We start from the raw sequence: 14,068 nt of genomic DNA, 5'->3' as shown, positions 1-14,068 counted from the left end.
GTAATATATTATTCCCGACGATGATTGCTGCGGTTGCCCTCTTACCCCCCTTTCCCAAGTTTTTATCACTGCAATTGACCTATGCTCTCCCATCCTCAGAGAAAGAGAGCAAAATGCAAACACTCCCTAGAATGTGCATGTGCACAGACACCCAAACACAAACACACACACACACGCACACGCACGCACGCACGCATGCACGCACGCACGCACGCACGCACGCACACGCACACACACACACACACACACACACACACACACACACACACACACACACGCACACACACAAAGACCTATCTCATTACCATCCTCCTGGTAGTGCAGGCAGCGAGTGTTGCAAGGGAGGAGGAGAGAAGGATAGCATCAGAGCAAGACAGTGAGCTTCAGAGAGAGAGGGAGAGAGAGAGGGCGGCAAGCAGAGAAGCAACGCCAGCCAGAGAAAGAGGCAGAGAGGCAGCACTAGAGACGCAGGGGGAGCGCCAACACTCAACACGATAGCAGGAGATACGCGTGGGGAACAACAGCCCACTGGCACTGGAAAGCAGAGGCAGACATAGAGACAAGACGGACGGCGCAAGTGTGTGTGTGTGTGTGTGTGTGAGTGCGAGTGTGTTTCAGCCTACGTGTGTGTTTCCACGGTTCTCCTGAGGCCGTGGCAGCCATGGCGTCGGAGCCCGGCACCCAGTCCAGGGTGATGTTCCAGACGGCGGACAAAACGGAGGAGCCGCCGCATCGCAAGCTGGGCAAGCTGACGGTCAAATACAACCGTAAGGACCTGCAGAGGAGGCTGGACATCGAGGAGTGGATCGACGGGCAGCTGCACCTGCTGTTCGACTGTGAGGTAGGGTAGGGCTGGCTCGGGCTGCTGCAAGGAACACACACGCACACATATACACAAACACATATATACATACAAATACATATACCAACATGTTGGGTCCCTGGAGGGGAGGGGAGGGAAGAGAGCTGGGGAGGCACTGAGCTGGTGCCTCTTGTGGGCTATCCATCAATCCATTGTGCATGATGCCAGGGGGGAGATGAGAGGAGGAGCGGATGGGGAGGCAAATAGCTCTGCTTTATGGATGCAATTTTTTGGCACAAATAAGCCCCTCTAGATGATAGCCTGACTGCAGTATCAGCTGTGCGGCTTGCACCAAGGTGTTCACCTATCATCCTAGTGATGAGATCATTTTTTTGACAGTCAGTTACAGTAGAGTGCGTGTTGCCAGTTGCCACCTTGACTGTGCAACCCTTTGCTCACAATTAAAGATACGATTATGCGATGAATACATTGACATTTTAAGCATCTAGCTGATGCTCTTACCCAGAGTGACTTACAATGAATACAACAGGAGAATGAGCTTGAATTCCACGCTCAGCAACTTTAGAAGGGAGCGCGAGTGAGGAGTGACGGAGACAGATCCACCGTCCCTGACAACCTATTCCTCTGAGAGAGAAGTGCCAGGAAAAGGAATACAAACAAGAGCCAAGGACAGAAGTAGAGGAGATTTATTGATGTAGACATTTTTATGTCCTGCCACCATGGTACACATAATGCAGGACTGTATATCGTCATGTCTGTCTGTCTCTGTGTGTGTCTGTCCGTCTGTGTGTGTGTGTGTGTGTGTGTGTGTGTGTGTGTGTGTGTGTGTGTGTGTGTGTGTGTGTGTGTGTGTGTGTGTGTGTGTGTGTGTGTGTGTGTGTGAGAGACGTGTGTGTGTGTGTGTGTGTGTGTGTGTGTGTGTGTGTGTGTGTGTGTGTGTGTGTGTGTCCGTCTGTGTGTGTGTGTGTGTGTGTGTGTGTGTCTGTCCGTCTGTCTGTCTGTCTGTCTGTCTGTCTGTCTCTGTGTGTGTCTGTCTGTCTCTGTGTGCGTCGACACATTCTAGCCAACACATAACTCCAGGACACATGGTGGTAGCTTCATACTTGGTAGGTTCCTCCTATAGAATAGAAGATGATCTGATTAGATTTGGGAGCACCTTGCTGCATACATTTACATATGAATGAATGATGACATGTGAAGAAAGAAAGAGTGAAGTATGTTGACAGAAATATTTGCAAATTAATGCATTAAATATCTTCATGAATGACCTCATTAGCATAACATATGTTTAATGTATCCAGGCAGGATATCAGGCAGCCCCTTGTGCCTCTTGTTCCTCCTTTTTTCTTTGTTTGTGCTGTGGAGACATGCAGACTGAATCCCCTCAGCCCACCAGCTGGAACATGGCTCCAGACAGAGTGTAGACCACACCAGCTGGAACATGCCTCCAGACAGAGTGTAGACCACACCAGCTGGAACATGCCTCCAGAGACAGAGTGTAGACCACACCAGCTGGAACATGGCTCCAGACAGAGTGTAGACCACACCAGCTGGAACATGCCTCCAGACAGAGGGTAGACCACACCAGCTGGAATATGGCTCCAGACAGAGTGTAGACCGCACCAGCTGGAACATGCCTCCAGACAGAGTGTAGACCACACCAGCTGGAACATGCCTCCAGACAGAGTGTAGACCACACCAGCTGGAACATGGCTCCAGACAGAGTGTAGACCACACCAGCTGGAACATGCCTCCAGACAGAGGGTAGACCACACCAGCTGGAACATGCCTCCAGACAGAGTGTAGACCATACCAGCTGGAACATGCCTCCAGACAGAGTGTAGACCACACCAGCTGGAACATGGCTCCAGACAGAGTGTAGACCACACCAGCTGGAACATGCCTCCAGACAGAGGGTAGACCACACCAGCTGGAATATGGCTCCAGACAGAGTGTAGACCGCACCAGCTGGAACATGCCTCCAGACAGAGTGTAGACCACACCAGCTGGAACATGCCTCCAGACAGAGTGTAGAAGACCCCACCAGCTGGAACATGCCTCCAGACAGAGTGTAGAAGACCCCACCAGCTGGAACATGCCTCCAGACAGAGTGTAGACCACACCAGCTGGAACATGCCTCCAGACAGAGTGTAGACCACACCAGCTGGAACATGCCTCCAGACAGAGTGTAGACCACACCAGCTGGAACATGCCTCCAGACAGAGTGTAGACCATACCAGCTGGAACATGCCTCCAGACAGAGCGTAGACAGTTCTAATCTAGCACATCTAATTACTGCCCGGTCTCGGCAGGGAGGCAGTCTATTCAACAGCTTAAAGAAGGGTTTGCACCCTGGCACCCACAGGACAATGTTCCCGCCCCCACTTCAGAAATCCCATGTGGTGGGCGAAACAATTCAATTAGGTCAGTTGCTCCATATTGATTTGCTTGGCATTCTCCGAGGGAAAACCATGGCAACAGATGTCTCATCACCCACGTGAGGCAGCGTGGCACTATAATAATAATAACAATTAATTTATTTTGTATAGCAGTTTCAATGGCCCAAAGACGCTGACAATGAGTCCACAGGAAACAAATAAAAACATGTAACAAGCACAAAAGATACAAATAACAATTAATCTAATCAGGGATACATGGAAAACATAGAAGGAAGGGAGGGAGCGTGTGGGAGGGACAAGGGCCAGGCAGAAGAGAGGGGAGGGAGGGAAGGGGGGTGGATGGAAGAGGTGGTTAGTAGGGGAGGTTGTACGCTTGGGAGAAGAGATAGGTTTTGAGTCGTGATTTGAAAGTGGAGAGTGACACACGCGCATACACGTGCGCGCGCGTGCACACACAATTAGGTAACACTGAATAACAGAACACTGAGCTGAATATTACATAGAGCATTCATCAGTGCTCGTTCTCGAGATAAACCACTTGATAAACCACTTTTTGTGTTTGCCAGTATGTGGTGCTATGCCAAATTGCAAGAAATTCGGCAGTCTACTCCATCAGGTCCCCCATAGCGTACTCCCCAAGTTTGAAGTTGACCGGACAAACGGTTCTCGAGATAAACTGCATTTTGTGTTTGCTAGTAGGTGGCGCTATGCCGAATAGCACAAAATTCAGCACTGCACTCCATCAGGTCTCCCTAAGCGCATTGCCCAACTCAGCCTGACCTCCAACTGGATACCCCCGACTTTGTACAAGCAGCTGAATACGACCTTATACGACCTTAGCGGTCGTGTGAATAACAGCCAAGTCTCAGAGTTTGGTGAAAATATAACGTTGTGCGGGATTTGAACCTGGAGCTGCTGGCTTGAAAACCGCCTGTCGTAACCACTCAGCTACCAGTTCGTTGCTGTCTGTACCCTTAACCCACACCCTAACCCTAACCCACACCCTAACCCTAACCCACACCCTAATCCTAACATTTTGGGGAAGAAAAGTCGCTTTTTCAACTTGCTTGGGCAGAAGTCGCGTAGTACTTTTCTCTGCCACTGAGGGGTGCTAGTCTAGCGGACGTGCTATATGGTCGTATTGCAGTGATACGACATCATTGGTCGTATGAGTTGCAGGATATGTTGCAGTACTTTTTCTCTGCCACTGAGGGGCGCTAGTCTACCAGAGGTGCTATATGGTCATATTGCAGGTATTGCAGTATTATGACCTCATTGGTCGTATGAGTTGGAGGACATGTTGGCCCAAGTTTGAAGTCGATTGGACGAACAGTTCTTGGGATAAACTGCTTTTCATGTTTTCCAATAGGTGGCGCTATGCCGAATAGCACACAATTCGGCACTGAACTCCGTCAGGTCCCTAAGCAGACTCCCCAAGTTTGAAGTTGATCGGACAAACGGTTCACGAGATAAACCGCTTTTTCTGTTTGCCAGTGGGTGGCGCTATGCCGAGTCTGTGTGTGTGTGTGGGGGTGGGGGGGTCTGTGTCTGTGGGGGGGGTGGCATGGTAATGGTCGGCCGGACTGGCCGTTTCACTCTCTCCTTAAGTCGAATTCTCTCAACAGCCAATCAGATTCCTTTGTTTCACTCTCTAGTTAATACGAATTCTGTCAACAGCCAATCAGATTGCTTTGTTTCACTCTCTCCATAACCCTAACCCCCCTCTCTCTCACTCACACACACACACACGCATGCACGCACGCATGCACACACACACACACACACACTTGAGAGAGAAGGGCTATCAATAATTATATAGTGCTAACAGAGAGCTTCCACAGCAGTTTAGTAAAGGCTTATCATTGTGAATGAGTACACGGCGCACACGAGCATGCACGCACACACACACACACACACACACACACACACACACACACGCACAAACACTATGAGGGTGAGTCTCTGACAGGTGGGGGGAGATTGTTCCAAAGTTGGGGTGCTGCTAATATGGAGAATGCTCGATCTCCAAAGCTGTGGAGTTTGGATGGAGGAACAATGAGGGGAACAGTGGATGAGGAGCGGAGGGTTCGGGTGGGGCGATGGGGGAGGAGGAGGCCAGTCAGATAGGGGGCAGGGGCAGGCTGTGGAGGGCTTTGAAGATGAGTAGTTTGTAGGTGATGCATTCTTTGAGTGGAAGCCAGTGGAGAGAGTGGAGGACAGGTGGGATGTGGTCCCGGGACCGGATGTTTGTGAGCAGGCGGGCGGCTGAGTTCGGAACCATCTGGAGTGAGTCTATGGAGGGAGTGGGAGGTGATGCCTGTGAGGATGGAGCTGCAGTAGTCAATGTGGGAGGAGATGAAGGCGTGGATGAGGGATTCAGCAGCAGGGGCGAGAGTGTCTGACTTTAGCGATGTTGTGGAGATGGAAGTATGAGGTCTTGATAATGCAGCTGATGTGGGGATTGAATGAGAGGATGGGGTCCAGGATGAAACCAAGGTTGCAAGCGAGGGGGGAGGGGGTGATGGTTGTGTCGTCAATGGTGAGTGTGATTTGGTGCCGATGAGAAGAAGTTCCGTCTTCTTGTCACTGTTAAGTTTGAGGAAGTTGTAGGTCAGCCAGGTTTTTATCACACTGAGGAATTAGAGGGGTCTGTGAGGGAGCATGGGCGTCCTGATGACAACACGGATCAGATGACAACACCGCCTCAGAAGGGGAGACACGGTGGCCTTTCTCAGTTACAGTGTAGTCCTCTGACCATGCAGGGACCCTAAGCTGAGTGACCACAGGCCTGCAGCAACCTCTCTGGTGTGGCATCCCTCACCCTGCCAACAACCCGCTTGCACAGTGCATGCTAATGCTGGAGGACATGAGAGTGAATGTTCTGTGAGTAACAATCTGCTCATGATGAAGATGGATCCATCTGGTTATAGAGAAACCTGTTGAGTCTGGAACTGAGGTCTGAGATAGACAATAGAGTGTCTGTCCAGAGAGTACAGGCCAGGTCAGGCCGACACACCGGGTTCAGCAGGAGGTCCCTTGCAGCAAACTCTGGTGATAGACAACTAGCATCTCCAATCAGCTCCAGTCAGCCTTTTCTAGGCCAGTGGATAGTCCATTAGTTATAATTCAAAACAGTTTTGTCACAGAGGAGTGCTTGGGTTTTTCAATATTGTGCTATCCTTGCTGCCTAAATATGGTCGCCTATATCCACATAGCAGTGCTTATTTTATGAGCTTCATTCCATTTACTGCCCATGCCTTCATAACCTTAATATACGTTATGCTAATATGCCTGTGAAGTAGTGGGTAGAATAAATCACATTACTGGAAAGATATGTGGATTATGTGGAAGAGAAACTGTTTTGAAGCATATAGCTACTCTTAGTAATAATGGCATAATAATAATAATAATAATAATAATAATAATAATAATAATAATAATAATAATAATAATAATAATAATAATACAACTTATATAGCACTTTTCAAGATCTCAAAGACACTTTACACAACATACGGTACTAAACACTGGGCGGGGGGTGACGTTAGTGAACAAATAGCGGACAGACATGACACAGACACACAAGGAAGGTGGGAGGGTGGGGTGGACTAAGAGAAGGTGGTGGAGAAGAGATGGATCTAGGCAGAACTGGAAAACTGTGAGGGACTCAGTTTCTGATGTCTTGGAGGATGGAATTCCAGAGCCGGGGAGCTACCCGAGAGAAGGCTCTGTACCCAAAACTGCGGAGATTGGACTTGGGGGTGGAGAGGAGGTCAGCTGAGGTAGATCGGAGGGACCGCAAGGGTTGGTAGGGTGGAGAGGAGGTCTGTGAAGTGTGTGTTTGTGTGTGTGTGTGTGTGTGTGTGTGTGTGTGTGTGTGTGTGTGTGTGTGTGTGTGGGGGGGGGGGGGGGGGGTTGTCAGTTGGTGAAGGGCTTTGTAAGTGATGCCCAGGATTTTGAACTTGATCTGGTGAGATATGGGAAGCCAGTGGAGTTCTTTGAGGACTGGGGTGATGTAGTGTCAGGATTTGCTGTGTGTGAGAAGTCGGGCGGCTTGTCATCTTGTCCCAGAAACATACAAATATTTCACATAGCTTTCATGTTTTGATTCTAACATTCTAACATAACACTAGTAATGTACTGTACAACACTTGTACACAATGGAGAGAGAGAGAGAGAGAGAGAGAGAGAAAGGGTAGAGAGAGAGAGAGAGATAGATGTGTGTGTGTGTGTGTGTGTGTGTGTGTGTGTGTGTGTGTGTGTGTGTGTGTGTGTGTGTGTGTGTGTGTGTGTGTGTGTGTGTGTGTGTGTGTGTGTGTGTGTGTCTGTCTGTGTGTGTGTGTGTGTGTGTGTGTGTGTTCCCCAAGCTCCTGTGAGGGAATCCTGGAGAGAATCGGATCTTTATAACTGAAGGATGGGATCCCAGCATGATTGATGAGATGATGACAAGTAGCAGTAACACTAGAAATCCCTTTGATTCAATTGGAATGGTGTCATGTATTACAGTGGTCAATCAAAGTGGGGTCCAGGGCCCCCAGGGGTCCTTGAGGGGGTTCCAGGGGGTCCCCGGCAAATAGGGGAATAATTTATGTTCACTATAATACCATCCATAAGTAACACAACGACAGAATGTATTTTGGTCATGGTTTTCATATACACTTTCTGTAATAAAAGATATAAAAGCAAAAATCAGGCGGGGGACCGTGGGACAATCTTATCAAATTTGTGTCAGTTTAGGGGTCCTTGACGTGTCAAAAGTGTGAGAACCACTGATGCATTAAAGTTATAACATTATGTTGTTTGTATTATTTGTACAATTCCCCAAAGGATAAGTCTAATTCCATGCCAAGTGAAAGTAAAGGCGTTCCTATAGATGGGATAGATTAGATATTTGCATTATTACCCACAGCTGTAGGATTAGATAAGGTTTGTCCGTGTGCATTGGCCAGTGTGATGAATTTTGCATGGGCTCAGGGGAAGGTTACTCTGTTGCTTCTCCGAGTCTTCCGCGTGGAAGCATTTACCATCAGCCCCCTGTGTCACCGCTTGAATTATTTAGCCGCATCTCTAATTTATACGAGGGCTGCCTTGCTCTGGAAGGCAGCCTTCTTTGCAAACTTCACACCTTTTTTTGGGGGGGTTGGGGGGGGGGGGATAGTAAACTAAAACAGGTGTGACAAATGCCTGTATGATGGGAGTTGAAATAAAAATGTCAACCACACTCCAAAATGCCACAACAACTGGTTGGACTTGTATTTATTTATTTGTTTGAGGGACAATGCACGTTAATGAACATGACTGTAAATGTGCCAGTGTTAGCCAGATGGCATGAAGAGAAGTTCAGTGCACCCCAGTTAGTCTCTAAATATTGCTGTCACCTCCCCTACTGCCCGCTGTGAGCCATCAGGCCATTTAAAGTGACAGTCCATAGTTTATTGAAAGACATTGGCTGTAGGAATTCTACTGTCAACAGTATACCAATAAAAGTTTCACACCCTCTTATCACTGGACAATGGGATTTGAATATCTTTATCACTGGTCTCTTCAAATGATACCACGGCTCATTGAGTGGGGTTAATGAACTGGACTCTCTCCGGTGTGGAATATTTTGTGGACTGCTCATGCTTCTGACAGGAAAGTGAAGACAGGTTATACACACTGGCCTCTTCTCAAAACAGCTTGGTTTCCTGGGCATGGTTTCCTCACAATCTTGGTCAGCCACAGCCAAAACATAGCATGGGCTAATGTTAATATGTATAATGTTTTATTTCAATTGTTCCTATATTTTCTATATTAGCCCAGTAGATGTTATAGTAACAACAATGGAAACTGCATCTAGATAGCCGTAAACACTGTATAAGTTGAACTCTACCAGCTTTAGATAGCAACAATACTGAGCTCACAATGAATCCTTATGACTCCAAATTCTAAATTCCAGTGGAGATCATCCTGTCTTGACAAAATCTCATTGCTCATTTAGATTGCCTGATTGTCTGAAATTGCGTTCCTCTAAGAACCACTTTGATATTCATGAATTCAGGTATTAGTGCCAACATTCATTTTAGCATCAGTTGCTGCAACTTCAAAAAGTGCTGTTGAGACATTTTCAGGAGCCCCATTAAGACTCCATTTGACTTTGACAATGAAGGTAACTCAACAGCTGAAAATCACTGCACATAATATGAAACACAGATTGAAAATGACTGCACATAATATGAAACACTGAGAAGTTACTGGAAGGGGCGTATTGGACTTCGCCATGATAAATGCACACATTCTTCCCGGTTCAGTGGAAATCTCTCTCATTGATTGATATTCAGCGTTGCCTGGCGTGGTGCTGCCCCCACAGGACAGACTGAGGGAAGACACCGTGTAGTTAACACAAAACAGCTCAAAGGCCCCAACCCAATACAGCACAAAACACTAAGCAAAAAGCACCACACAACCCTGCACAGCCCAAAGCAAAGCAAAGCCCAGCAGAGGAAGCATGGGCCGAAAGCACGCAGGTCAGCCCCACGTGGCTCCAGCCATCAGCAGAATCACAAAGGACCCAACCTGGCCTCATTTATCAATTAGAGGCCGGGCACAGGGGACTGTGGAGCTGGGCTGTTCTGTTCTCTTCCGCCACTCAGCACTCCCATTACCTCTCTCCTCATCCAGCCCCGCCCTCACAGGCTATTAAAACTCCCCAACTGGAAAATAGCCTTTCTAAAAGGGCCCCACTTGTCAAGTTTGACTGTCCACCTGCTGACTCCAGATATCTTACTGCTCGTGCTTCCTCCAGTGAGCAGTCCTCATTTCCTCTGAAAAAATTTGAAAGGAGTGGATATGAGCTTGTAATATGAATTGATTACACTATATATTGCTTTGTATCACTGGAGGCCATTTTTACAATCTTTGCCCTTAAGTCGACAGGTAGCCTACCCATTCATCTTCATATAGCTGCCATTGTTGCAAGCTCATGTTAACAGGGGGGGGGGAGTTAGCCTACATGGTTTTGTGCTTTCGATTTTTGTATGGTTATGGTTTTATATGGAGTACACAGTTATAGTAACTGCTGCCCTGGCTCTCTGTTGTAACCTAACACCAAACATATGTTACACACAATGTGGGAAAATGCATCTTAGCCAGCTGAGATCAGATGTATTAATTATTTTTCAAGAATAAAAAACATTTACTGGAAATAATCTGTCAGTAATGGCGGAGCTAAATGCCAGCGGGATAAACCATCCATGAAATCAGATGGTGGCATGATGATGTGGCAAGTGTGGCCTCCTGGAGCCACTTTGTCTTCATGCTCGGGCGGTCCTCAGCCTCGCTCATCTGGACAGCACATCACCAATCTCATCACTGTTATGGGAGAAGTCGCTTAACTTAGAGATCTTCTGACCCCGTTATAGACCTTAGAGAACTTCACATCATGAGAGTTACCATGAAACTATTGTGCAGTGTGTGATCAAATCCTTGCCATGTCTTCACATCACAAGGTCTGGTCTTTGTTTTGCTTCTGAATAACTGTGTCAGTGATGTGGATATTGGCGCTGAGTGATCTGAGGATAACAAATAGCCCACATTATGCCATATTTGCATGTCAGAAGAGCTAGTTTTGTAGCATTTGGGAGTATTAAAGTGTGCACATGGACATGGTGTCTCTAGCCTCTGTGTCTTTGGCTGTCTGTCCATACAGGAGTATTAAAGTGTGCACATGGACATGGTGTCTCTAGCCTCTGTGTCTTTGTCTGTCTGTCCATACAGGAGGAAGAGATCCCAGAGTTAGAGATTGACATCGATGAACTCCTGGAGCTGTCAGACGAGGGCCAGAGAAGCCGGCTGCAGGTGAGCAGATGGAGAGATTTAAACCACACGATCATTCCAGTGCTTCTCAACGTGGGGTCCGGGGACCACCTGGGGTCCTTGAGATGGTTCCAGGGGGTCCCCAGCAAATTGACGAATTGTCAAACTTCCCCATTGCTTCATTTTCAAGAGGTGAACACAATTAGAAAATGTTAGAAGCATGACTGTTTTGATCATAGTTTCTCTGTTATCTCTCTACCTACAGTACAGATAGTCATGGGATTCTGGACAAAATCATATCTAACAATATAAAATATTCTCAGATTTTGATTTGATTTGAATTTATTTGCATATAAAAGATAGCAAAATCCAAGGGATGTAGGCCTACATGTGAAAGTGCGGACACTTATTTCCAACATGGTGCCTGGTCTTAAAATACAGGACATACAGCAACACATTACATCAAATGAATATTACAGAACAATCAAGAATAAAGGAAAACGAGAGATACATGCAACAAATGTTCAGAAACTAATTAAACAAAAGAAAAGACTCCGCCCACTACTCTAGTTTACTCATCAGGAATTTTTTCAGAAGGTTCTTAAAACCGCTCAGAGAATTTGCAGTCGTAATTTCTATAAGGATCTTGTTCCACTCCTCTCCCCCCGTGTAGAGGAATGTACGTCTTCTTCCCACCTTGCTTTTTAGGTTAGGTAGTTTCAAGTCCGCTACACTAGCTCTCGTGTTCCGGCCATGAGCATCCCGAACAAACTGACAAAGGTCATGCAATATTTTATAGACCATGATGAGTTTCAACTGTTGAATTTCAACAGGGAGCCAATTGAACTCTTTAAAATGAGTTGGGCTAATGTGCGTTCTTGGATTGATTTTAAGAATAACCCTCATTAGTTTGTTTTGAGCTTTTTTGAAGCCTGTCCTTTGATCCTTTAGTTAAACCACTGTACCGGGATATACAGGTGTAGTCATAATGACATTGAAATAAAGAAAGCTAAAAGCCTCATGGCCTTCTTGTCCAGGAATTTAGATATTCTTGTCAAATATTTTGCCCTTGAGTGGATTTTCCCTATGACAGAGGGCCATAGCCTCACTCGACATACTCTTGTCCAATTGACATCCCAGATACATTACACAACATTTTTCCATTTTCCCTAAATTAGGGGGTTCTTGATATGAAAAAGGTTGAGAATCACTGATTTATGGCACTTTGCACTACATCAAATATGCTGCAAAGAATCTCACTCATTGCTGTTCACTCGTTCGATGGTGCTGATACCTTAATCCCCCCTGCTCAGCACTTTGTCCCACACAGAGGAGACGGCAAGTCTCAGGGGACAAAAGAGTTATGAACACTTCAAAATACCACCGTGCTCCTTCTTGACACATAAACCTGGGTACATATGTAACTATGTGGGATAATAGCTTTACAAGCACTGGCTGGATGCCTTGCGCAATGTTTGCAGTGAGAGAGCAATGTCCACTGCTGTTACTGAGCGTCTGTGTGTTTCTTCTGTTTTAATAGGAGTTGTTGCAAGAATGTGGAAAGCCAAAAGAGGTGAGGAACAAAGAAAGCCCCTTTACACACATGAAACGACACATTGAATTAAGAGATTCACGATTTTGCCACAGGGTAAATGTGATGTTACTGGTCCATTGTTCCCGTGCTCTAGATTCCAACAGTTACATGCAGCAATAATCCATCTTCTCCATCTTTTCCCTAGGATTTTATCAATGGGCTGCTGTACAGGATAAAAGGCCTACGCAAAATGTCAGGGCCCTTGAAGAAATAATAGGTCAAATGAAGAATTGAGACAATGTGGAGCCTCTCGCCCTTCCACCTCCTCACCTCATCTCCCACCACACATTCACTCTTTTGGATGTCTGTACTGTATGTGTGGTTTACATGTCAGTGGGACCCTTCCTGCACACATGGGTCAGCATCAGTCTAAAACCAGAGCAGTCGGTTTTGATTCAATTTTTTTTTTTTTGACTTTTATTTATGGACAAGCTAGAACTTTTGGACCCCCCTCGACATACCAATAACACACCTCTGATAAAGATGTATTGACTATTACTCAGATGGACTGTTCTTTTTTGTGTAAGATTGTACATTTTTGGTTGCCTATTTATGTACATAAATATTTTTGTTCTAATAACAGTGTTGTATGTCAAAATAAAAGAGAACATTTTCAAGACAAGGCTGTGGATGAATAACGAAAGGGTTACATCTAATTTCACAACCACAAAGTGACTTATCAGCAGTACTGTGGGTTAAGTGACTTATCAACAGTACTGTGGGTTAAGTGACTTATCAACAGTACTGTGGGTTAAGTGACTTATCAACAGTACTGTGGGTTAAGTGACTTATCAACAGTACTGTGGGTTCAGCTCACAAAAGCCAACATGGAGCCCATCAATTTACAAGCCCTATAACAGTACCCTGTTACTATAGGTGCCCTTTACTACTTGGTCTAGGATGAAATAGGGCATTATAACAGTCAGCCCAGCAGTGTGCCCTACTGCCCAGAGGCAACTGTTAGGCTTTCCTATAGGACGCCATTCAGCATGTGACATGTTTTATTGTCGGTTACTGCCAAGGTTCTGTTGTCTGGTGCTAATTTCCAACAGAAGCAGACTGACGGAAACAAATGCGACGTTAGCATGTCAGGACTAGGAGTAAATACAGTGAAATCAAGGCCAGGAAGGTCCATTAGACGTGCATCCATTATCCCCCTCCATTTCCTGCCTGTGGTCAGTGTATGACATGGCTAGACTAGGCAAACACACTGTAACAGCCTCCATATGGGCCTTAATGGTGTAAGCCCCTGGAGGAGAATGTAATTACGGTCTCTCCTCAGTTAGGCAGACAGTAATGCACACTGATGAAACTGCACTCTGGCCTTCGCTCTGTCATACACAGAGGGTCGTTCGGCTAGGGGCTCCATTACAGTTACAGCTGGGTTCGCCCCCCTTCTACTCTTGCCTTCCTGACACAGAGGCCATCCATACTGTAAGTAAGAAGAACACAGTTGTG

General features: G+C 46.4%; 1 protein-coding gene across 1 annotated transcript; it reads left to right on the top strand.

The window, feature by feature from the left end:
* Positions 1–621: 621 nt before the first annotated feature.
* Positions 622–13,073, top strand: ppp1r14d (protein phosphatase 1 regulatory inhibitor subunit 14D). Its single transcript, XM_083632854.1, has 4 exons — positions 622–841; positions 10,978–11,058; positions 12,557–12,589; positions 12,756–13,073. Exons 1-4 carry the CDS (start codon positions 662–664, stop codon positions 12,822–12,824), a joined length of 363 nt encoding a protein of 120 aa, XP_083488980.1. The 5' UTR covers positions 622–661; the 3' UTR covers positions 12,825–13,073.
* The last annotated feature ends 995 nt before the right edge of the window (positions 13,074–14,068 follow it).

Source organism: Poromitra crassiceps, assembly GCF_964638095.1.
Source record: "Poromitra crassiceps genome assembly, chromosome: 3".
In the NCBI taxonomy this organism is placed as follows: Eukaryota; Metazoa; Chordata; class Actinopteri; order Beryciformes; family Melamphaidae; genus Poromitra; species Poromitra crassiceps.
This window is presented reverse-complemented; position numbering and strand designations above follow the sequence as displayed.

Excerpts from the sequence above, each read along its gene's own strand:
- ppp1r14d (XM_083632854.1), top strand. The coding sequence starts at position 662 with ATGGCGTCGGAGCCCGGCACCCAGTCCAGGGTGATGTTCCAGACGGCG. Across the intron at positions 11,059-12,556 it reads GCCAGAGAAGCCGGCTGCAG|GAGTTGTTGCAAGAATGTGG; the intron begins GTGAGCAGATGG and ends CTGTTTTAATAG. Across the intron at positions 12,590-12,755 it reads AATGTGGAAAGCCAAAAGAG|GATTTTATCAATGGGCTGCT; the intron begins GTGAGGAACAAA and ends TCTTTTCCCTAG.